This window comes from Periplaneta americana, chromosome 11 (assembly GCF_040183065.1).
Source record: "Periplaneta americana isolate PAMFEO1 chromosome 11, P.americana_PAMFEO1_priV1, whole genome shotgun sequence".
Taxonomy (NCBI): Eukaryota; Metazoa; Arthropoda; class Insecta; order Blattodea; family Blattidae; genus Periplaneta; species Periplaneta americana.
The window spans coordinates 92085009-92110634 of record NC_091127.1 but is presented as its reverse complement, the minus strand read 5'-3'; the positions used below and the strand labels follow the sequence as shown (position 1 = coordinate 92110634).

Genomic DNA, 25626 nt, shown 5'->3' with positions numbered 1-25626 from the left:
AAGATGTTTTGTGAGGTATGGTACTTTCTGCAATTTTTATCTTATTGCGAGTTAAGTTGTTTTAATGACTGATAATGGTTAAGATGTAGATTCATTTTCCGGGCTGAGAGGCCGTGGTCTATTAGTTGGTTTTATACCAGACGTTTCGTCTGCAACTGCGGCAGACGAAACGTCTGGTATAAAACCAACTAATAGACCACGGCCTCTCAGCCCGGAAAATGAATCTACATCTATAGACTCCGGCCATGAAAGCCTACACTGCAAGATTAATGGTTAAGATGTTTCGAGATATTAAGATACCTTCAACTGTAGGACTAGCTCTCTAAATGATGCATTGACCCTGCCAACATCAAAATATTTTCTAGTTTATTAACTGCCAACCTAGGTACTTTGTGACCACTTTGCATAAGAAGTATTGAACAGATTTAAAAAGGGAGGATTTTATATTACAATTTATTTCATAACTGACAAATTTTTTTCAGAATTTTTAGTAACAATTATGTGTTAAAAATGAGAAATTAGTCCTGTTGAACTTTTAGGATTAAGAATGTACTATAAATAGAACATCTATTGTTGTCACTACACGTAAGTAGGTTACATCCTTGTGTAAAGTGACCAAATATACCCGAAGATGATTATGATAGAGAATGATCTGCCCGAAAGTAGGTATATCCCTTAGACAAGACCATGGGATTACCCACTCTAGGTTTACTGGAAAAGGATAACTGCGGTGATTTGTATAATGCCTTCAGCAGTATGGGAATGTAATGACATCATACATCACATACACCCAGTCCTGAACCCAGGAAGATAACTTCCCACAACTGAAAAATCCTCGACACAGCTGGGAATTGAATTCGACTGCCTTGGTAAATCAGCCAGGGAGCCTAAGCCGTACACAAAAGGACTGGACAATTGAAAGATTATAATGATTGTTATTTTAATTTAGGCATTGAAGCTGAGTGATGATAATGGGTTAATAGTAATGTTATCGATAGTTAAGATTTGTTTAAAATTATAATTCTCACTTATGTTGATGCATTTTCTTTAGTACAGTAAACTTACTTCCTTGTTCAAAGACCAAGACACAAAAATACAAGGAATTTTCTTTTACTTAGAAAAGTTCATTCTTCACTGTAGTCATAAACTACACTGATTCCAGTTGCATAGCAAACATACTGCTGCATAGATTTAATATTCATACACAACAAATTTTGATGATGAAGTTGAAGCCATTTATACATCACTTGAAAATGTATTTGTTTGGCTAAACCAGTGCAAAAACATAGTCATCCTGTCTGACTCCAAAGCTGCAATCCTGTCCATCAGCTCAACTACATTCCCTAAAATGGAAAAAGTAAAGAAATTCATTGCATGTTATAACAAATTCAAATGCTAAATAAAAAAAGTGGTCTTCCAATGGATCCCGGCCCAACCTGTGGACTGAATAGTAACGAGAAAGCAGATATGTTAGCAAAGGAAGGAACTATAATCAACTATTAGCTTTGCAAGAAGCAATCAAATGGTGCAGTCAGTCTGGTTACAGCGCTTGCATTCACAGTGACTCGCAGTCAGCAGTAATATCAATCTATACTAATAATAAATCTGTAGCCGAAATTTTTCTGGTAATTTTCGATTTTACAAAAATAATTGGTCCTAACATATATAATTAATCACCCTGAAACCGAAAATCGCTTTTTTGAAATTTTTGTTTGTATGTCTGTCTGTCTGTCTGTCTGTCTGTCTGTCTGTCTGTCTGTCTATGTTTGTTACCTTTTCACGCGATAATGGATGAACGGATTTCGATGAAAATTGGAATATAAATTAAGTTCGTTGTAACTTAGATTTTAGGCTATATGGCATTCAAAATACATTACTTAAAAGGGGGGTTATAAGGGGGCGTGAATTAAATAAATCGAAATATCTCGCTTATTATTGATTTTTGTGAAAAATGTAATATAACAAAAGTTTCTTTAAAAATAATTTGCGATAAGTTTTATTCCTTGACAAATTTTGATAGGACTGATATTTAATGAGATAAATGAGTTTTAAAATTAAAATAACTACCATCTAAGGCCGTGTAATGAATTAAAAAACAAATGACTTCGTTTATAAGGGGCCTTGGAGAGCAACAATCGAAAGCTATGAAAGATAGCCTACAGAGAATGTTTCTGTGTTTGTGTGAAGTAATATCGGAAGCTAAATTAACCAATTTGTATAATTAATTAATATTTCACCATTGGAAAGTGTAGTTTCTCTAGATGGACATAATGCTATAATGTTATTACAGTAACTTCTGATATAATATAATATAATATGTAATGTAATATTATATAATATAATTTAAGTTATTTGAAGAGTTTAGAACCATAGTGGGCCAAGCGCCATTTACTGAATACGTAGAAAACAAGGGTTAAAATTAAGTTATTACCATAATTCAATGGAAACCTATAACAAGTAAAATAAAATATACACATTAAGTCTAAATGATGTCAATCTTCATTAAACTAAGGTTGCATGTAATAAAAATTAAGAAACATGTTAAAGGAATTGTCATTGCACCAAATGAGTGTCTCTGGACCAAAATGATCGCATTTTAATTATTTGGATGCAATTTAAATTAAGTGACATATTAAACAATTTATCCTTCTATCAAACACGAATGTTTCCTGGATCAAATGTCCTATTTTAATTATGTAATTACTTTATATTTATTTCTAACGGGCGCAGCGGAGCGTACGGGTACGGCTAGTTAATGATAAATGTAACACTAACATTATAGCCTCAGAGATAAGAACTTTAGTAATGCAAAGTGCCGTCCATATTTGTATAACTTGGGTCAGAGGGCACACTGGGATAGTTGGAAATGAGAGAGCCGATGAATTGGCAAAGATGGCAGTCAACTCTGTCGTACAATTTATGTTCGATATCCTATATCAAAAAGGTAGCCAAAGAACATTATATGCAAGAATGGAACGAAAGATGGGTCAATAGTGATAAGGGAATTCTTACAAAAGAGCTATACTTTCCAACGGTCTATGATCGGAATAAATGTAAAGTAATTACGCCAAATTTCGTGCTGACACAGTTTTTGACTGGGCATGGGAAATTCGAGGAATACTTAAATAAATTCCATATTAAAGACGATGCAACTTGCATTTGTGGGGAGGAATCTCAAGATGTCAAACATGTATTATATGACTGTCCAGTCTTTTGCCGTGAAAGATACGAGTTTGAGTTGTTACTGAACACTTTAAATTATACATTTACCAAACCATTAACCAATATACTTACCAACTCTAAATCATATAATTATTTCATGCCCTTCTTGAATAGAATATTCATGAAACTGTAAAATGTTAAATTATTCTGGGGGGAAAAATCGTATTAGTTCTAATCAACTATTATAAAATTGTAAGTCTTCAGTTTCGCATACTATTGTATTATTGGTTTTTATTTTTTTTATTTTTTTATTTTTTTAATTATATATTTAATTTCCAATTCTGAGCCATTTCTTGTAAGACCTCCTTATTACCAATTGTTGTTAGTAAATAATGCATTTAATTCGTAAATTTCAAATCATCTCTTAATATAGCTATTTATTGCTTTTAAAATAATGTGTTTAATAACTGTTTTATTTTTATTTATATATATTTCTTCCTATAACCATTACAGGTTGCCATTGACAAAGAGTACCGTGATACAATAAGTATAGAGAAATGTCTTGAGGCTTTATGAAACATATTTTGTTGTTATAGTGAAAAATAACAAATTGAAATAGATTGAAATATAAAATAATATACGAAATAACGTCAAGAAGATGTGAGTTACAGTCATGGTCCCTTTGAATGATGCCTGAAAATAGCTGTTAATCCTTTGCGTGTTTGTTTTTTTTAAATAATGTGTTTAATCTATAACTACAATCAGTGTATTGTTATTAGTATCTCTTGTTGTTACCTATTACTTTAAAAAGAATGTGTTTAATTTGTAATCTTAAGTCATTTCTTCTACTATTCCTTTACTGTACTGTTTACATTTGTTTTTAAATCTTTCGTATTGCCCCTACCATTATATATTGCCCTTCAAGAATTTCGGTATTCGTTAGTTGTAAGTCATTACTTGTGTTATATTTTAATTATTGTAATTGTTCCTGAATCATGTATGTAACATGTAACCGTAAATCATTGCTTGTAATATCTCTTTATTACTCTTAACTGTTTCATTGTTCATGAATTAAGTATTAATTTGAAAGTGAAAGTGAAGCTTTGTTTTATTAATCTACTATTGATTATCTTTTTAAGATCGTGATTTACTCTGAAATGGTTAGACATTCTTGTATACCCTTTATATTGATTATTCCTCAAACATCTCATTAATCTTTAACAGGAGCCATTCTTTCACTAATGTGCATGCTTCTACATAATGCATGTAAATTGTAACTGTCACCACTATTTTATGTTATCACTTTACTATTGTTTATTGGTTATAAAATATGTATTTTGATGCCAACTATAATCCTAATATACGTACCTCAGGGTGAAATAGGGTTTATTAAATTGGATAATAAAAAAAACTAAAAACAAATTTCAAGTTTCCATATGAATCAATAAAACGAGTCGTAAAAGGAATAAGTAACAGCGAATAGGCAAAACATCAAAATTCAAAATGGAAAGAATCATTCAAAGATCCAAAACTAATTCCTGATCTACCTCGAAAATCTGCCGTGGCCATGTTTAGATTGATTACTGGTCATGATTGCCTCAGTAAACACCTCCATCGTATTGGAGTACTGAATTCACCTAAATGCTTACTGTGCACCAGAGAAGAGGACATGGAGATGGAGCACCTGGCTAATTGTGAAACTCTTAGGACATTTGTGGACCTTCCATCAAAATACTGGGAAACAAGAAGGATGATGACTTCATTGTTAAATCCAGAGCATTAGATACACACACACGTTAGAATGTTACAATGCTCAGTGATTTCCACACCTACTCTGAATTAGTTAAGAAAAAAAGCGCAAAAGGGAGTAAATATTCATTGTTGTAAAGTTTTTACTGCTGTTGTTAATTCCATTGTGTTTGTACGTAGTATTAAACTATATTCAGAATGAATACAAAGTTCTATAATTAATTTCTTTGAAGTAAATAAAAGTGCAGTTGCATTCTTTCGATTTCTCGCAGGGCATAACAGTTTGTCAAAACATTTGAACAAAATTGGAATTATTTTTTCAGTAATTTCCAGCCCTTTCCTCTAAATCCACTGTATGTAAGAAATATTGGAGAGGAAGAGAATTATTGACTTTATAGACAACAACTCAGCATTAGTTAACAACAATCTCCCATTTTTTCAACCTCTTAGTGTTCGTATTATACAAAACTTCGTCTTATCTCTTGATTAAGGATTAACAGAAACCTACACATAGGCTTAAGGAGATTTATGGTAATGAGTCAGTCAGGATTTGATTATAGAATGGTTTATTTATTATATATTGCCTTTATACTTGATAATAGCGAGGAAAAAAATTTACACAATGGGAACTGGTCTCTCTTGGTGTTTTATTGTCTTATATTAGTTGATACATGTGTTACGACTATTTACTATGGGTCTAATTGGGTGTCAGTAAGTTTTGTTCAGTTATGTTCAAGATTTCATCGACAGGAATAATCGTAATGCACCTAATCAAAAAATTAATAAACGTCTACATAATTTTTTAAAATACCATATCCTTTTAGAAAACAAATTTACCATTAAAAATACAACACATTTAGTAAAGATGTTATCAAAAATAAAACCTTTAGACAAAACCAAAATGCTTTCACTTGATATTTCTAATTTGTACACTAATGTTCCTGTCGATGAAACCTTGAACATAATATGAACAAAACTTACTGACTCCCAATTAGATTCGAAATTAATAAATCAAGCAGTTCATTTACCTAATGTTTCTGTAAAACAAAATTACTTCTCATTATTTCAACAACCCCAAGTTTTGGCCATGGGGATCCACTTTCAGGCTTATTAGCCAAATCTTTTTACAAGACCTAGAAAAACGGGATATACAAAATCTCCTAAAAAGACACAATATTTCCACCTATCTCCAATATGTTGATGATACTCTTCTCATTTATGAAGATAACAATAATATCAATGATATTACCAATTCTTTCAACGACTTGCACCCCACCATGAAGTTTACTTCTGAACCAGCTGTTAACTGGTCAATAAATTTTCTAGTCCTCAAAATTTTCATTAAAAATCTCCGATTTTGTTTCGACATATTCCGTAAACCCACATCCACTAACCACTCTATACACAGTCTCTCCAACCATTCTGAGGTTAATAAAATTAGTGAATTTCGTTTTCTCATTCATAGATTATTGACCATTCCGTTAAGTAAATCCAATTTTAACAAAGAATATAATTATATTATTTCCTTAGCTCAAGATAATTGTTTCCATAAACACAAAATAGACAGTTTACTCAAGAAACGGAAAAACAAGTTATTCAAAAACCAATACACTTCCCTTGAACCATTGTCCCTAAGTCCAAGAAAACATGGACTAGTATGACCAATTTTGGACAAATTTCTAACCAACTGAATAACTTCTTCAAAAAACATAATATAAATATTGCCTTCTGCACCAACAATAAATTAAACAGTATTCTTCCTAACAAACTCCATAATACAGATCAATTTCAGAATGGAGGTGTTTATATGTTACAATGCAAAAATTGTCCTAGTAAATACATCGGCCAACTTGTAGGAACTGCAGAACCCAGTATAGTGAACATGTTTCTGACTTTAAATATAATAGACGAAAATCAACATTTGCAACACATTTAATAGGACACGGACATGAATTAACTAACATTAACGATACATTACAGATCTTTCTCCCTATGAATGACAATCCACGCATATATATTGCCGAAGAATTTTACGTCACTCAGGCATTAAATAATGGTATATCTCTCTTGAATGAGCAGCTCTCCAATGCACATAGTCCACTTCATAATCTAATATCTCCTCACATACATGACCCCCAGCACACCAATACACTTCCTTCTTCCTCTGCATTTCAATTTGATATTACTTAGATACTTTGTAAATGTAACATTTGCTGCTGGGCCTTCTACAACATCAGATATATTCTTCTTCCGCATCAGCTCTGTATGTATGTTATTTTATCTTCATGGTTTCACCTTTACGACCCCATTTTACGTCACTTGGTTTTCCAAATTTATCGTAATGGTTTCTAGCATTAATCTTCCCCAACTTATTAACCTTTTCTATGTATTATTTCAGATTACAAGACCTCACATGTTACGAATGTTGTGTCTCCTCTCTTTATGCATGAAGCTGTCTCTCCACTTTCATTTGTTACACCATCAATTTGTACCAGTATACCGGACTGATATTTGTAAATGCAGTCTTCATGCTGCACCTGTTACATAATTTTATAACAACTTGAATTTGTATTAAGACTATACATCCTTAGATGGTACTATGTGCTACTTTTTTCTACACAGCTCTATTTTACGTGGATCAGAATGGTCAGTCATATCTTAACAAATTTAATTTTTATATATAGATTTTATTGTTATTGTTTAACTTTTTAACCCATTTTACTTGTAATTTCAAATGTACCATTGCATTCTTTCATATACCCAGGTCTGCTTCATATTTAAGTCCTATGTCTTCACTGTTTGGTTATGATATAAGTTGTTCGTAGGTATATTAATGATCTGATGTTGGTTCAATAGAACCGAAAACATTAATTTATTATGTAAAAACAGCATATTTGTGTTTATCACATTTGTAATTTGATAAATTTGACAGTTCTGAACAATAAAAACCTTGATAATTTGTACAGCTTATCGAACCCAAAAATTGTTTTCAAATGAAAAGTGAGAAGCAAAAAGTCTCTTATATGAATATTTAGACTTCCACAGTAATTGTGATCAGAATTATGCTTTTGTGTATTACTCCTGGATGTGGTGGAATATCCAAAAGCCTAATTTCGAGAAGTCTTGTGTCTCTTTCCTTAGTACAACTTTGATTTAATTTCTAAGGAACACTTTTTTATTTTCATTCTACAATAAACACCAGAACTTTTGCAAAGTTAGGATAATTTTCTTCTAAAGAATCCTTCAAAAAGAAATATCTTGGTCCTTTCAGAGCTTCACACACTAGAAGAATATGTTCAGCAATCTCCCCTAATTGGCCACATAACCAGATAAATCACCTTGAAAAAATCTCACAGCTTGCAGACATTTTCTGAATGAAATATATTTAATAATAATTATTCTAATAACTTTTCTGGTCTGTTTGATGAAAGTTTTCTTCAGAGCGTTACTTTGCATTTTGACCACTGACAACTCTGATAAAGAGAATACCAACTTACTTGTAGTTAATTATTTATGCATCTACTCCAATGATCAGTCTTGCTTTGTCTACGATGCATTTCACGTCAGTCTGTCAACATTAATCTCAGCTTCTAGATAGCTACAGTTCGTTTCTATAGTTATCATTGACAATTTTATAGTGAATGCTCTCTAACTTCGTCATCCTGAAGTCTTCGCCAGTTAATAAAATTATTTATTATGGCCAGCATCTGACTGTATTCTTTATTGACAGCATTTCCATAGATATTCTTCAATTCTTTGTGAATATTATTGACAGAACTCTATGACATCGCTGTGAATATTAGGAACAAAAATATATGACTGTTCTTTATGAAGCATCTTACGATCAGGTACCATTTTGTACACAATGTATAGTTACCCAGAGAAAGATTGGAATGTTAGAATATTCAAAGTCACCAGGTACAAGATATTGGATATGATCAAAGACCCAGTGCACAAATACACAAGACAAATTATTTATTTAAATTCACTCTGGTTTGTTATTGGAACTCACTTGAAAAACTGCAAGTAAAACGTTAATGTGTTGTACATAATACATAAATATTATAGAACATTATTCTATTAAATGACCACTTGAAGACCTGTGAAGCATTAAGATCAGAAGAAACTACAGTTCAAAAGTATTGGAAAGCACGACTTTGGCTTCATTGCCAAATGCAAGGCACTAGACAACAACAACATTCTTATTAAATGTGAATCTAATTTTCTTTTATAAGTTTCAAAAAATACAGGTGGCAAAGAGGTATATAATAGGAGCAGCTCTTGAGTAATTGAATAGATGACTCAAGTTATTTTTATACAAAATATAGAACCTTTTACTTACTTACTTACTTACTTACTTACGGCTTTTAATGAACCTGGAGGTTCAATGCCACTCTCACATAAGCTCGCCATCGGTTCCTATCCTGTGCAAGATTAATTCAGTCTCTATCATCATATTATCCTACCTCCTTCAAATCCATTTTAATATTATTCTCCCATCTACGCCTCGGCCTTCTCAAAGGTCTTTTTCCCTCCGGCCTCTCAATTAACACTATATGGGTTACATCACCTTCTTATCTATGCGGATGATGTGAAAAAGACTCTACGAACTTATGCACCAAGCCTCTCTGGAAAAATACAACATTACATTAACAAATTGCATAAATAGCTTGACGGAGAGGATATTATTTCGGAACAGACTTTCAGAACTTTACTTGTTTATCATAGAAAAATATTTTGTTTTTAGATGTTTTATCACATGCATGATTTTTGTAGTGGTAGTGGGAATAAATTTGAGACCTAGAAATTCAGTGTTAAATACATCTGTTAAGTAACCAATTGCAGCATCTTCTGCACAATCTTGAATGTTTAAGTTCTTAATAATATTTATATAGAAAAATTTTATTGGGGGATTTCAACGCTAAAGTAGGACGGGAGGATATTTTTAGACCAACTATTGGAAAAGAGAGCCTACACGTAACTAGTAGTGACAATGGAGTTAGATTAGTCAACTTTGCCACATCGAAAAATTTAATTGTCAAAAGTACAACATTCCCTCATAAGGATATACATAAATATACTTGGACTTCTCCAGATGGATTGACACACAACCAAATAGATCACATCTTGATAGATAAACGGAGACATACTAGTATAGTAGACATTCGAACTTTCAGGGGTGCAGACTGTAATTCTGACCATTATTTGCTAATTGGAGAATTAAGAGAAAGACTATCAGTAGCCAAGCGAGTAGAGCAACAAGTTAATATTACTAAATTCAATATTTTGAAATTAAAGGACGAGGAAACTAAGCAGAATTATCAGGTCGAAATTTCGAATAGATTTGCCACTTTAGAAAGTTCCGACGAAGTTGAGAAAGAATTAGATGTTAACAGCGTGTGGGAAAATATCAGAGATAGTATCAAAATTACAGCTGAGCAGAGCATAGGTTATTATGAAACTAAGAAAAAGAAACCGTGGTTTGATGAAGATTGTTGCATTGCAGTAGAAAGAAGGAAACAGACAAAATTGAAATTCTTACAGGGTCCAGTTGAGGAGAATAGAGATAAGTATTTCAATGAAAGACGGGAAGGAAGTCGTACACTTAGGACTAAGAAGAGAGGTTACTTGAAGGAAAAACTGAATGAGGTAGAAACAAATAGTAAGAATAAAAACATTCGAGATTTATATAAGGGTATAAAGGAATTTAAGAACGGATATCAGCCAAGGGTAAACGTGATCAAGGATGAGAATGGTGACTTGCTTGCAGACTCTCCATCAATCCTAAACAGATGGAAAAACTATTTTGCGCAACTACTAAATGTACATAGGCCAAATAGAAATGATCGGGACAAAATTGAAATACAAACTGCTGAGCCATTTATACCCGAACCCACGCTTTCAGAAGTCGAAATTGCGATAGAAAATCTGAAAATGTACAAGTCTCCAGGTATCGATCAAATTCCAGCAGAATTAATACAAGAGGGTGGAAGTGCATTATATAGCGAAATTTATAAACTTGTAGTTGCTATTTGGGAAAAGGAAATTGTACCAGAACAATGGAAGGAGTCCATAATTGTACCTATTTTTAAAAAGGGGGACAAAACCAACTGTGGTAACTTTCGAGGAATATCACTTTTGTTGACGTCGTACAAAATTTTGCCCAATATTCTTTTGAGAAGATTAGCTCCGTACATAGATGAAATTATTGGGGATCATCAGTGCGGTTTTAGGCGTAATAGATCGACTATTGATCAGATTTTTTGTATTCGACAGATAATGGAGAAAAGATGGGAGTATAAGGGTACAGTACATCAGTTATTCATAGATTTCAAAAAGGCTTATGACTCGGTTAAGAGGGAAGTATTATATGATATTCTTATTGAATTTGGTATTCCCAAGAAACTAGTTCGATTAATTAAAATGTGTCTCAGTGAGACATACAGCAGAGTCTGTATAGGTCAGTTTCTATCTGATGCTTTTCCAATTCACTGCGGGCTAAAGCAGGGAGATGCACTATCACCTTTACTTTTTAACTTCGCTTTAGACTATGCCATTAGGAAAGTTCAGGATAACAGGCAGGGTTTGGAATTGAACGGGTTACATCAGCTTCTTGTCTATGCGGATGACGTGAATATTTTAGGAGAAAATCCACAAACGATTAGGGAAAACACGGAAATTTTACTTGAAGCAAGTAAAGCGATCGGTTTGGAAGTAAATCCCGAAAAGACAAAGTATATGATTATGTCTCGTGACCAGAATATTGTACGAAATGGAAATATAAAAATTGGAGATTTATCCTTCGAAGAGGTGGAAAAATTCAAATATCTTGGAGCAACAGTAACAAATATAAATGACACCCGGGAGGAAATTAAACGCAGAATAAATATGGGAAATGCATGTTATTATTCGGTTGAGAAGCTTTTTATCATCTAGTCTGCTGTCAAAAAATCTGAAAGTTAGAATTTATAAAACAGTTATATTACCGGTTGTTCTGTATGGTTGTGAAACTTGGACTCTCACTCTGAGAGAGGAACATAGGCTAAGGGTGTTTGAGAATAAGGTGCTTAGGAAAATATTTGGGGCTAAGCGGGATGAAGTTACAGGAGAATGGAGAAAGTTACACAACGCAGAACTGCACGCATTGTATTCTTCACCTGACATAATTAGGAACATTAAATCCAGACGTTTGAAATGGGCAGGGCATGTAGCACGTATGGGCGAATCCAGAAATGCATATAGAGTGTTAGTTGGGAGACCGGAGGGAAAAAGACCTTTGGGGAGGCCAAGACGTAGAAGGGAGGATAATATTAAAATGGATTTGAGGGAGGTGGGATATGATGATAGAGACTGGATTAATCTTGCACAGGATAGGGACCGATGGCGGGCTTATGTGAGGGCGGCAATGAACCTTGGGTTCCTTAAAAGCCATTTGTAAGTAAGTAAGAAGTTGTAATTTGCAATTGATTTTGGATTCTTTACAGTCGTTGATTTTAATATAAGTAATATTTTCGTTCTTTGAATATTGATTAGTTTCATTTTTAATAATATCCCAATTAGTTTTAATTTTATTATCTGAATTTTGTATTTTTTCATTCAGATACATTATCTTTGCATCTTTCATAACTTTTGACAAAATTTTACAGTACTTATAGTAGTTAAAACATGAGGATCATCACTATTCCTACTCATTAAATATAGATTCCTTTTCGTAATACAAAATATTTTAATTCCCTGAGTTATCTACATATTTTCACTTTTACATTTTTTCACAACCTTAACTGGAAAACATTCGTTGTAATAATTCGTAAATATGATGAAAAATGCATTAAATTTACTATTAATATCAATAGTACTGGTACTATATACATTTTCCCGATTCATTTTGTAGACATCCATATAAATGATGAAGAGCTTCAGGATTTATAATCCTTTCTTTGGTTTTTAAATTAACACTGGAATTTTTCACTCATATAGAATTTGTGCATTAGACAGGCCATTGATGAAAGGTACTGTTGAATAGGAATTTAATCTACTTTTATCTATAAATATATTATCAATGGCTATACTACTTGCGGCTTGTATTTTGGTTGGGAAACTTACTGTGTGACTAAGATGTAAGTTTCAAGAAGTGAGTTTAGTATGCTTTTACTTAAGCTTTCTGATACATAATCTATGTTTATGTCACCACAGATTACAAATTTGGTTTGTGGTTTGTAAAGTCTTTTCAATAATGAATCTAAGTTAGTTACACATTTTTTTATAATCTCCCATTAGTGTCCTATAAACACATAATATCATTAAATTTGATATCTCATAATCAACTTGTATTCCACAGATTTCAATATCTTGTTGAAGACAGAAATCAGATATCAGTTTTACTAGATAATATATCCTCTTTAATAAAAATACAAGCACTCCCTTTTGGAAGACATGTCTACAGAAATGATTACCTAATAAATACGCATGTAAAGACAGTCGTAATATTTCCTGTTGTTTCATATGATGTTCAGTTAAACATAATATCTGAGGTTTATGATTTTGAAAATATGTCTTTTACTGTATGTATACACACACACACACACACACACACACACACACACACACACACACACACACACACACACACACACACACACAGTACAGACAAATTGAGACGGAAAATCTGGACAGTTGTGTAGATAAACAGATAATTAGACGAAGCATTAAACTACATTTTCATTTATTTTGAAAATTATGGGCTAAATAAAAACATATCAGTGAAACAGATAATAGCATAATCAGAGTAAATGCTGTATGTAACCAAAATTATGAATGTTTAATTATAAATGTGGGTAGTTGCCGCAATTCTTCCTTATATTTTGTGGTTATACACCTTCACTTATATTCTGCCACTAAGTTTATTTCTTCTTATCACTCATCACGTTCATATGTTTATTGTTACTCTGGTGGCTAAACGGTGTATCATAATTTATGTCATTGCTTTAGGTTATTTATAAACACACCTTTTTCTTGTTCTCTTCGGAGCCAACTATTGTCTTATGATTGGAGCACTTTAAAGCAGCGACAGTTGGTCATGCTCTATTTCGAACTACTGACCCAGCTGCGGGGAGGATGAGTCAGTCGCCAAGAGGAGGGAGAGAGCATCAGACAGACCAGCTTAGCTTCGTAAGTCAGTCACTGGGCGCAGGCAGTGAGCATCAGACCAAGCAGTTTAGCTGTCTAAGTTGGGGCGAGCAGTAACCCAGTGGACTGCATTACGGCACCTTTTCTGGCAGGACATATCTCCATCAGGAAAAGCCAGGTCGGGGTTCCGATACATATCATCATCCGTATCTATTGCTGGCAGCATAGGCTGCCTTTTCTAACCGCCAGCTGGAAGTCAGTTGCTTTGGCAATAGAGCAACTAAGAGTTCTCAACATACTACTGCAATGCGGGAGAAGATTCCAGAAACCAGACCACGTTTGGTTATGTGGCTCATTTGACAGATATCGCTGAGACCCTACGGATGATCCTGCTTATATTTTAGAAGGTTATATTGCTAGTTCTAGAAGGGCCCTCTAGGTCAGTCTTTGTATAATATGAAGATTCTTGGTTTCATCATAACGTGACTTGATTCAGAGTTGAAATGTCCACAGTTTAATGTCCTTCTGCAATAACGTCCGCTATGCTAAAATGTCCACACAAATAAAACAGCCACTGCATTATATGTCCGCAAATTTTATTGAAAAATGTCCAAAGTTATTAATTTTCTTTTACATTTAATGTCCACAATGTTCGTTTCAGATATTGTAATCTTTGTGATTAGCTTCATCTCCTCTTATTCATGTACTGCCTGTCTCAGATGGTGATCAATTTATTGTTCATTGTACTAAACTCGTTCAGCCATCAGGTTATGTCATATTTGCTTTGCCTTCAGCACTAGGCCTTAGTTTCTACATTCTGTATTCTTCAATTTGTGGCATTAATTAGTTTTCTAGTTATAAGTTACCTTGCTATGTAGTTCTTAGTAATATTCCCTACTCTTGTTATTGTTTATAGAGTTAATTAAATTGTTAATCCGATAGTGACTTTTTCTTTAAAGATAATGTAAGAGGTAACCAAATACCCTATACGCAAGTGTTTCATTTCTTTCTGGGTTTTCCCCAGGCATCCTGGCACTTCAATGGTAGCAGGATGTTGTTACACTCCACGGACCTCTGAGTTACGGGCCCAGCATGCTTCCACTGAATACATTTAAAACCTCTATACTGAAAAATAGGGTTTTCTTTAATGATAAGAATATGGCTTCAGTTTTACAGGTATTATCTATAGTAATGTCACAAGTGGTCTGAGATTTGCCGATAAATCCACGAGCAAAGTGAGTGGATTTATATGGGAAATCTCAGACCTCGAGTGACATTTATTAGGACTATTTTGTGAATAAATAAAAATTCGCTCACAAAATGTTAATAATTGTATATTTATGAATATTCAACCTATGCAGACATTGTGAAGTCGAAATAGATGAATGATTACTGCAATAAAGAAATTGAATGTTATTCAGTATTGCCAATTGAGAAAAGTGAAATACAGGTTTAAAATGTTATTTAAACATTTTATAGTATAATTATAAATAACCTGATTAATACATTAATTAAATGAACAATTGTTAAGAAGGAGTGTCATTTCCTTTAGATACAATGGACATGGAATTTGAAGATGTAGATGAGTCATTCCATGTCAAATCGCACAGCAATAAAACACGACCTTCTCGTAAATGGTCGAATTTTTTTTCATAAATTCCAGACATCAAATAAGGAGACCCGTATTGTTTTATTTCCAAAATTATTAATTATTTGTGTAGTTATGACTATTTGAAATTACGCAAATTATGTGCGCACTGTTACATAAACTCACTTGGAACTCTGTGTCTACATATAATTGAGATTTGCGGTTTGGTGCATTTGAAAGACGAAATACAACACTTTTTATTACTTTAGCCCTCTTACAAACAAATTTCAAATTTGACCTAATTTTTTAATAATTTCTTTTTCAAAGCAAAATTACTATATTAAATAGCCTGTTAAAAATCTGAAAAAATATAGGTTTGTTCCCTGATATATTATCTGTAAAATACTGCATTTAGAATTGTGGGATCTGCACACATACATACATACATTAGTAACAATTTATTTTCCGGAGGCATGCATGCGCTCGCGATGCCCAGCCAATGAACTGCTTCGGCAGTAGGCTAGAAGGCTTCTCGCGGAAAGTTTTACAAAATCCCCCATTGCATATAACTGATGTCGCAAGCAAATGAATTCATTCATCAAGTGATTAATATCTTAAGGAACAGTAAATACAAAAATATTCTTTGTTCTTAACTTCTATGATAAAATGTCTAGCTTTCATTAATCAGGTATTCTTGTCGTACTTTAATTTTTATTGTAATTGTAATTGTAAATTTAATATTAATTGTAATCTTATTGTTCATGTTATAGTTGTAATCCCCTGGTAGAGGGGCAGAGAAGGCCTGACGGCCTTATCTCTACCAGGTTAAATAAATCTAATCTAATCTAATCTAAATATCTTATCTAAAGTTATTTTATTATTGTCAGCTCAGCTAAGAGGGAGAGCCCTTCACAATGCTGTATGTTTATACTGTAATATAGCCAAGTGTTTAAAGATAGCAAGGCTGGGTAAGGCAGTAAACTTTATGGCAATAAACAGATGGCAGGAGACAAAATATAGAAGAGAAAAATAAATCAGTCAGGGTTTGAATTTCATGGAGTGACGTGACTTGTATACAACATGGTATACAACATGAGTGATGGTAACAATAATGTGGTTTTATTCTTACAACAATAACTCTTCACTTTCTACAATTTAATTCTGCTCCCTTCAACAATGGGATTTCCACTCCACACAGTAACACAGTATTCGTTATTGCACTCCACAGACGACAATGACAATTTACTTGAATTATTGAGAACAACAATGTACTGCTAATTTTAACTAATGTTCTCAAAGCACTATTTACAAATCAGAACTGCCAGTTCTCAGTTCACAGTTCGTTTGCCTTGGCTAGTTCTTCTAGCTCAGTCACTCGAGTTCACAGTATCTCGAACCACAGACCTTCAGAAACGATCCGCTGAACTTCGAATTCAGGTCCCCCAACTGCGGTCCACTGCACTCAAACTCAGGACTTCTGGCTCCACAGTTACGGACACAACTCAAGTCGAACTTCGGTCTCAAAGCTGGCTTCACTGCTACACAAGACTGGCTGGCTTGCTGTCCACTGACTATAACAACACTGCAACTAACTAAACTGCTCAAGTTCACTCACGTGTCGTAATTTATAACCACACCATAGTTGCGAGAAAGTACGATTGCTCGAAATTTCCAGAAGATGCCATTCTCGAATTATCTGGATATCTCCCCTCTCTGCCGCGGTCGCTCTCTCTCCTCTCCTTTCTCCGCCACAGCACATGCCCCAGGAAGCAGATGCGCACGAAATCCGCCCAAACCACGGCCGACCTAGCCCTTCCTCCGCCGGTCGTGAGATCGAGTCTCACGTGGCTGTCACAATATATAACAAGTGTTTAAATACATTTGACCTTCCTAAACAGAAAAGTGCACTAAGACACGTAAGTCGCGATTTATTGATAGAGCTCAATTTAAAGGAGTCTTTGAATGTGCGAATATGTGATTGGTTCCGTAAAAAGTCTGTCAACTTCCGAATAAGTCAGGTGAAGTTATATGTGAAGTGGTAGTTCTTGTGATATTAATAAACATGAACCAAAAAACTACAACAAAAACGATACAGTGCCCCTGTGAAAAGTTTAAAAAAGTTGTTGTCGTTTTCTAATGCCAGGCGTTTGACAATAAAGTCATTTGACCTCTTGCACTCCAATATTTTTCAAAGATATTATCATGACCAGCCACTGAAGCACAGATTTTGAGGTGTTCCGAATCCATTTCTTGGTTTGAATTGCACAATGGACAGATAGACTGATATATTCCAATTCTATGCAGGTGTTTGGCCAAACAATCATGGCCTGTTGTCAATTTAAATGCAGCTACAGACGATTTTCGTGGTAAATCGGGAATTAAAAGTAAAAGGCTCCCTAGCAAGTAAAGTTTTTCCATGTAGAAAATGCATCGTCATCCCTTCAAAAGTCAGCCATATTTAATTTTTGACGCCACAATGCCAAGCCACAATACATACTTTCGTAGTCTATTTCAAAGAAGATACAGAAATTCGTCACAAAAGTATTGTTGTCATCTCAGAAAGCATGAAGCATGAAACATGAAACTGATTCCTTTCACTTTTTTTAATCCGAAGCAATCAATTTCTTAAAGCAAGAATTCAATGATAAGAAAAAAATAATCTACTTTTCCGATGGATCAAGTTCACAATACAAAAACAAAAGAATTTTAAAAACTGTTTGATTGGTCACAAAAAACATTTCTAATGTGTCATTTATATTTTGTCCATTGAATAAGCACAAAAACCACACTGAAAATTTTCAGGCCGGATACAATCTAAAACCAATAACTGGTACATTAAAATTACATTCTTTCATTCTGTTGTCAAAAACTGAATATTTAGTAAAACAATTTTCTTTCGAGAAAGAAATTAGGCGAATGAAAATTTAAAGTGTAGTGTGAATGAAAACAAACGTTTAAAAAGAATAATGTACAAATATTTGAAGGTATCATAACAAGTAAATTAGCAGTGACTTGATCCGTACTGGGTGTACCTAATGTTGCAACGTTCACTCGATCATCCAGCACCGATAAACCTCCCAGCGCGCTTCAACTCTTCCCGTCCACTGCTGCTGCACAGACCGCCACACATTGTTTTGTAAGTAATTAAATTTCCATTAAATTATTGGAGATCCAATTGTGATTTTTTCTGGAGTTATTAAGAATATTTTAGTGCACCTAGTAGGCATTTTTTTTTAGATTTTTAATACGGCTATTTCACATTGATATCTAACTTTTAAAAATTGAATCATAAAAAATATTTGTAATAATTATATTAAAATTAGTTAGTAAATATTTAACAAAAGACAGTACTTTAGTTTTTAAATGCATTTTTCAAAAAAATTTTAACATCAATATCCTCAGAAGTACGGCGCTTTAAATGCTGCATTGTGCGACATTTTTAACGAATTTTAACATGCAATATTTTAAAAATACGTGGACTTAGGAGGAAATGAAAATACACTTGTTGGTTTATTAGACCCGTAGAGTTGGTAAAAAAAATATAAACGCAATCAGAAATATGAAGGTCAAAATTTATATAATTTTGTGCGATTTGACATGGAATGACTCATGTGGAAGTAAGATTTCGCACTTTATTTAGTACAGTGGATTCATGATCATCGATTTAAGTGGAAACAGTTGGCGACACTGACTAAACAAAAGAACAACTATGTGATAAATTGTAGTGATAAATCGAGCTGCAGAAATTATTGTGATGTATGACTGTGATTGATTGGAATTCAGAATTTCATTACACTTCATTGGCCGAAAATGGAATGATATGTAAACGAAATAGTCTTAAATCCAATTAAACCAATATTATAGAGTTCAAAAATAGCAGTAACTCGGTACTTGATATCTGGTCCCTTTTCATATTATGTATGCACTCATATTTGTTTTATTCTAGCTAATATATTCAATGTTTGTTTTCAGATTAGCTACAAGTCTGACATCTGGTCATTGGGTTGTATTCTCTACAATCTAATTTATGGGAAGACTCCTTTTCAGCATATTGTCCATATCTGGGCAAAATTAGCTGCCATTACAAACCCAGATCACAATATAGACTATTCTGAAATACGAAAAGATTGCCTGCCAATACTATTGAAGGTTGTAAAACAGTGCTTGACATATGATCCAAAAAAGAGACCTACAGCAGCAGAACTTTTGGAAATGCCATACCTTAATTACAATATGGACTAATTGTAAAATGATTTACTATGGAAAAGATATTCTTTCATATTATAATAAAATTATGTATGTTTGCAAAACTCACTTCCTTTCAAAATTATTACTGAATTTCACGTTAGTGTGTGTGACATGAAATACAGCATGTTTATTTAAATTAAACTTATTTGAAAACGTTTTTAACATAAAAGCTGAAGTTAAAAAATGCTCGGACAGTAATCTTTAAAGATTTCAAAATAAAGTACAGGTAGCTAATTTAACGTCTGGCACATGGTTTCTTGAAAACATCTGTGTACCTACAGACCTATTTGATGAATCTTTTAAGTTCTATAATATCAGAGCTATCTATTATCACATAATATTAGGAAGAGACATATACATTTCTAAAAAAAATAATACTATTTAAGCACCAGATAAACTCCTTATGTTTATTTGAAGTTACGAAACAGCATGGCACATTTACCTCAATGATAAAAATTGAAGAAACTTTAAAAATATTATGTTTCCCTAATAATATGAAATGATCGATAGTTTGGCTGGCTAATTCATATTTTGTATATTAAAACTAATGGAGTTACAATTAAAGAGACAACATAACTTCTGAACTTAACATAAAAGTAATTGGTACAAAGCAATTTTAGATCAATAAAACTAAAATACACTCTGTTAAAAATTCTATGAAGTATTGTATTTTCACTTGCCTGATGTCAGCCTATAAAGGTTTAGTTTTTTCACCATTCTGTGTTTCGAAGTAAATACAAATGAAAACACGGATGTAATATAGTGTTTATAGTAAGTCCTTGAGCAGTTGCTGAAAGTTCTTGAATTTAAATCTATCTTCACTGTAGTTGTATTATAAATCAGAGGTGGATGAAATTGAAGTGTAAATATAACTTTTACACCTAAAAGCATTAGTTATGATACAGATGCTTTTGTACTTATTCTACATCTTTCTGTGATATTTTAATGAGTAAAATAATTGTTAAATAAATTCCATGAAGTGATTATTACTGTTATTAGCTATTTTGGATAAGTAAATTGATTAAAATTTCAAAAGCTATGGAAGATAGATCTTTTGATTTCTGTATAGAAGATTCCATTCTTATTGCCTGTCATGTGCTGGAGATATAAAATGTTCCACCTATATACTACAGTACTAAGATTTATTTAAAATCATCCATCCTCAAGTGAGGTTGACCACTGGGATCCGGAATTAACAAACCTAAAAAAGATAATGAGAAATGAAATGAGTAAAATAATTATTCAATTTATACATTAAAGCAAAAATTTATGTGTTAACATATAAATGATAGTGTAGAATTTGAAGAGTGGCCTTCAGAATTTCCATCACAATCTTCTGAACCTCATAAAAGGGAATTTTAAAAGATTTAAGGATATTACAGGTAAATTTTGGTAAACAACCCCTCGTTCCAAATAGTAACCCTATAACATCTCAGTTGTAGAGCGAAATGTCATATTTTTCACTGAGGTATGGAAGACAAGGTACATATTTAGCTCGCTTGTCATCATTTATCTGCAGTGCCTGATTCGTGTCTCACTCAAAGCAAATTGTAGGGTCTAAGACCATCGCTTTCTGAGTTCTTTTATTGATGGCAGTTATATCCACCCTTCTATGAGAATCATCTTCAGACACACAGTGAATCTCCACATGTATTTCCCATCCTCTGTTTCTTAGCAGGTTGGCAATTGCTATACGGGCACGATGGTGTCTGTTGTTATGCAGTAACTCTCCCTTCTTACAGAACCCTAGTTTGTGGCCAAGTGTGTTTTTTTTTTTCCACTGCAGCCAGGATGGCAACAACAGGTAGTACTGAAGGTTCTGTGAGGGACAGATTTCACTGCAAGACATCTTGATGGCATTGATGTATTCTGAGGACGAAAGACACTTTTTAGAGGAGATCCAGGAGTTGGCTTTGGGGCATTCTTTATATGTACAAATGCCTGTGGGAGCTGGCACCCTGACTGGAATAATTGTTTACTGAGAACTTCTCTGAGATGTTTTCCTGTAGTTTGAGGAGTGACGCTGTTTGGAGCAATCTTCAGGCACGTGAGAGATGTTTTCTTCTCTTCTTGATTTCTCTTGTAATGTAGATGTCCATCATTCACCTGTGCCAGTCACCTACAGATATGGTGTTGAATACTGGCTTCCCATTTAGGTCTCAGAATTCCAAGACCTCTTACATTCTTCTATGCATACAGCATGGCATTCGGAGTGTCATCTGGGAGGGACAATATTTCCTTCATTACACTTCTGATAATTTTGTCAATATTTAAAAAAAAATTATAACATTTCTTGTCCATATGTTGCAAACATTAGCCCTGTGAGACTTACGTTCGTCTTACACTACTCTTCTTGTAAAAGCTATTATACAGTTAACTACAGAATCAAAATGAGTAAGGTAGTTGGGAGAATCCACAACAGCCATATTGGTTTAAAATTATTTCTGTCGGTTTTGCAGGCTTGGGGTTACCCTTAGCGTGATTAACCTGTTTTTTGAACATCTTAAGAAATATTAATTTTGAAAGAAAAATGTATATTTATTGAAGTTGACATTAAACTGAAATTCATTCATAATATCTATTTAATATGTGTTTTTTAGTAATATGTAATTTGTTTATTTATTTACTAGCTGAAAGCACCCGGCATTGCACGGGTTTTCCTTTCTTCTTCTATTTTTAATTAAACTGGTTATTACATTTCCGGAAATCTCGGAAACCCAACTATAGACAACCAAAACGAATTGTCTTTACTAAGTTAAGATGAACCTTTACTTAACGTCACTTACATGAATTGATGAACTCCTTAGCGAAATGCCTGCCAGCTTTAACTCAATTTAAAATACAGTAGTTGTAAGTCAGGCACCGAAAAGAAAACATGTCATCATATGCCCGACGTTCAACGATTTTTTTTAAATTTATGTATTTATTTGTTTTTATTTATTTATTCTGATGTAGTTAAGACCAATAGGCCTTCTCTTCCACACTGCCAGAAATACAAATAAAATAATAGAAAAATCAAACTATGAACAGACTAAAACCCAACGAAAATATTATCCGTTTTCCTCTTTCTGATCAGTTTCAGCATCGAATCATATGTACATATATAACTTAATTTATATTGGAAGATTTTTTACCCCTTGACCGCTGTACATCCACTTATATTATACCCGTTTTTTTTTTTTTAATATGACTTGGAAAACTATATCTCACAAATTTAGAACATATTATATTAATTCTTATTTTATACACAGAATACAGATACAATATAAACTTGCAATAAGTAATTTTTTAACATAAAGACTAATATTGTGGAAGACGTATAGGCTTAACGGTATTTTAGAAATTAAGAGAGTGTTATTTCCACAATGTGCAACATACTAAATTTGCAACGTGATTATACAGACAGAATTTCGCAGTAACATATTTTCGGATGTGAACAACAATATTTTGAGAGACGAATATTTCATAATTAATACAGTGTTATTTTCAGTTGCTTTACGTACATTCACATACTACATTAACATGGCAGAAATATCATTGAATTACTTTTTGATGTGTGTAAAATATATATATTTTTTCCACTCCTTTGTATAAAATATAGTCGACGATATGAAAAAGACGCAGTTTTTAAGTCAATGTCTGCAGCTTAGAGCTACTGTCCTTGAGCTTCATTTTAATATGGCGATTACAAATGCTAGTCGCACTGAAATTGCATTTGCTTAAAATCGAATGGGTATCACAGAAATGTGCGAGATAAGAACATCATCTTTAGTTTTTCCAGTTAATATTGCCACTTCTATTACGTTTTGCATGATTCTTCACACCAATTCTTGTTGGTGCCTAATTTTGGTGGGTCAATATTTCGCAATACTATTGGTTATTCAATATTAAGTAAATTATGTGGTAGCAATCCTTGTAGTTTGAAAGAATTCTAGAATTCAGTTGGATAAAACACAGTCTGTTCACTATCTACAACTGCATCGAGAAATTCATAATACGGCCCTGGACTGCGTAAAGATACTTATTGCACGAATTATCTAGTTTTAGCCTTCGTGATGTGTATCAACAATGTTATTTAATTTCGAGTTATAATTTCCATGGCCTCGTGAAAGTCGATGTTGAATACAACAGACAATAATAAAAAACAATTGACTATAGAAGATTGCATTTTAGTATTACACATGAATGTTTAATCGTATTTATTTTTATTTTTTATATTTTTAATTAATTTAACTTCCATTTACACAATTTTAATGTACTTAGCCTATGTTCTTCTCCTGGTTATGAAGGTTAAATGTGCAAACTTTGGCACATATCGGTCAAAGCATGTAGATTTGTATAGAGAACACACATACATACATACATACATACATACATACATACATACATACATACATACATACATACATACATACATTCATTCAATTTTATATATTAAGATTTATTTATTTATTTATTTATTTTTATTATTATTTTTACTTTTTACTGTTTATATGAGTTGTTCTCTACTGTTACTATGCTTACCTCTCGACTCAAATGGCGTAGATTCAAACTTGACCAAGGATGTCTTGTTATGTAACATAGTTTTTTAGATAGTTGCGGTAATTATGTCAGTTCTATAAATAGACTTAGTTCCAATCACTAATTGAAATTATTTTGAATTGAAATGCACAACATACGAACACAATAATTGTGATGTATTGAAGTCTGTTTAACTTAGATTTTAGTCTAGTGCGATTTCTGTTGCTGTTTTCCCTTCATTATTTTATTGATTGTTGAATTAGTGGAAGTAATAGCTAAGTGTATATATATATATATATATATATATATTTTTTTTTTTTAAAGAAAGTTGCAGGTGGTTTGTCTGTTCAGTTTAAGCAGAGTCCGGGCAGAAAATGCAGTTTCACATAGATATGTTGTGAGGGAAGGGGGATAACCTCATTGCTTTTTCATGTAGATTTTGAAACTCAGTTGTATATTAGATTTGAATGTACACAATAAAAAAATTCTTTGTCCAATTATAATTCAATAACTTATGATTTCTTCGTGGGAAAGGTCTGTCTTTATGTTCAACAGAAAGATTCACAATCCACATATTGTACCTTCGAGGGTCCTCTTGCTTGGGATAATAATTTTCAAATGACACGTACAATGTCTTCAAATGAGCTGCAATAAGATCTGAAACTGAATTGTGTGAGAAGTCATTGGGCCATATGAATAAAACTGAAGGATTTCCTTCGAAGCAAGAGGTTGAAGTATAAGGATGTGCTCTGAAGCAAGAGGTTGAAGTGTAAGCATATGCTTCAAATTGTAAGAATTATCTCTACCTTATCCTTCGACCCTTATGCTTCTAAGACAAGAGATGTGCTCATGAATGTTGCAGTACTGTGTATTTGTCGGCGCTCTTTGTCAGCTGAGTGCGGGTGTTCAGTTTCATAAAGAAATGAGATAAGCAGCAATGGTAGGCATCCCATTGACATAGCAAGTTTCCTTCTGATGCTAATAAACCACACTCATTTCAATCACAGTCCCGCGCCATGGCATCGTGGTCTAAGGCATCTTGCCTAGGACTCACATTACGGAATGCGCGCTGGTTCGAGTCCTTGTGAGGGAAGAAATTTTCTCATGAAATTTCGGCCAGTGTATGGGACCGGTGCCCACCCCGCATCGTGATGCACTTGGGGAGCTACGATAGGTAGCGAAAATCTGGTTTCGCAAACCAGCTGTAACGGCTGGGGGGGATCATCGTGCTA

The 25626-nt window shown here is 33.3% G+C and overlaps 1 protein-coding gene across 2 annotated transcripts in view; it reads left to right on the top strand.

The window, feature by feature from the left end:
- Mps1 (Monopolar spindle 1) overlaps nucleotides 1–25626 on the top strand; it is a 239916-nt gene that overhangs the window by 179833 nt on the left and 34457 nt on the right. Inside the window, exon 6 of one of the 2 annotated variants that reach the window (XM_069839760.1) lies at nucleotides 19598–21650. The exons of the other annotated variant lie outside the window; for it this stretch is intronic. Within the exon in view, the coding sequence (XP_069695861.1) occupies nucleotides 19598–19867 (270 nt within the window). The 3' untranslated portion in view covers nucleotides 19868–21650. Of the gene's footprint in view, nucleotides 1–19597; nucleotides 21651–25626 lie in introns of those variants that run through there. 2 annotated transcript variants of the gene reach the window in all.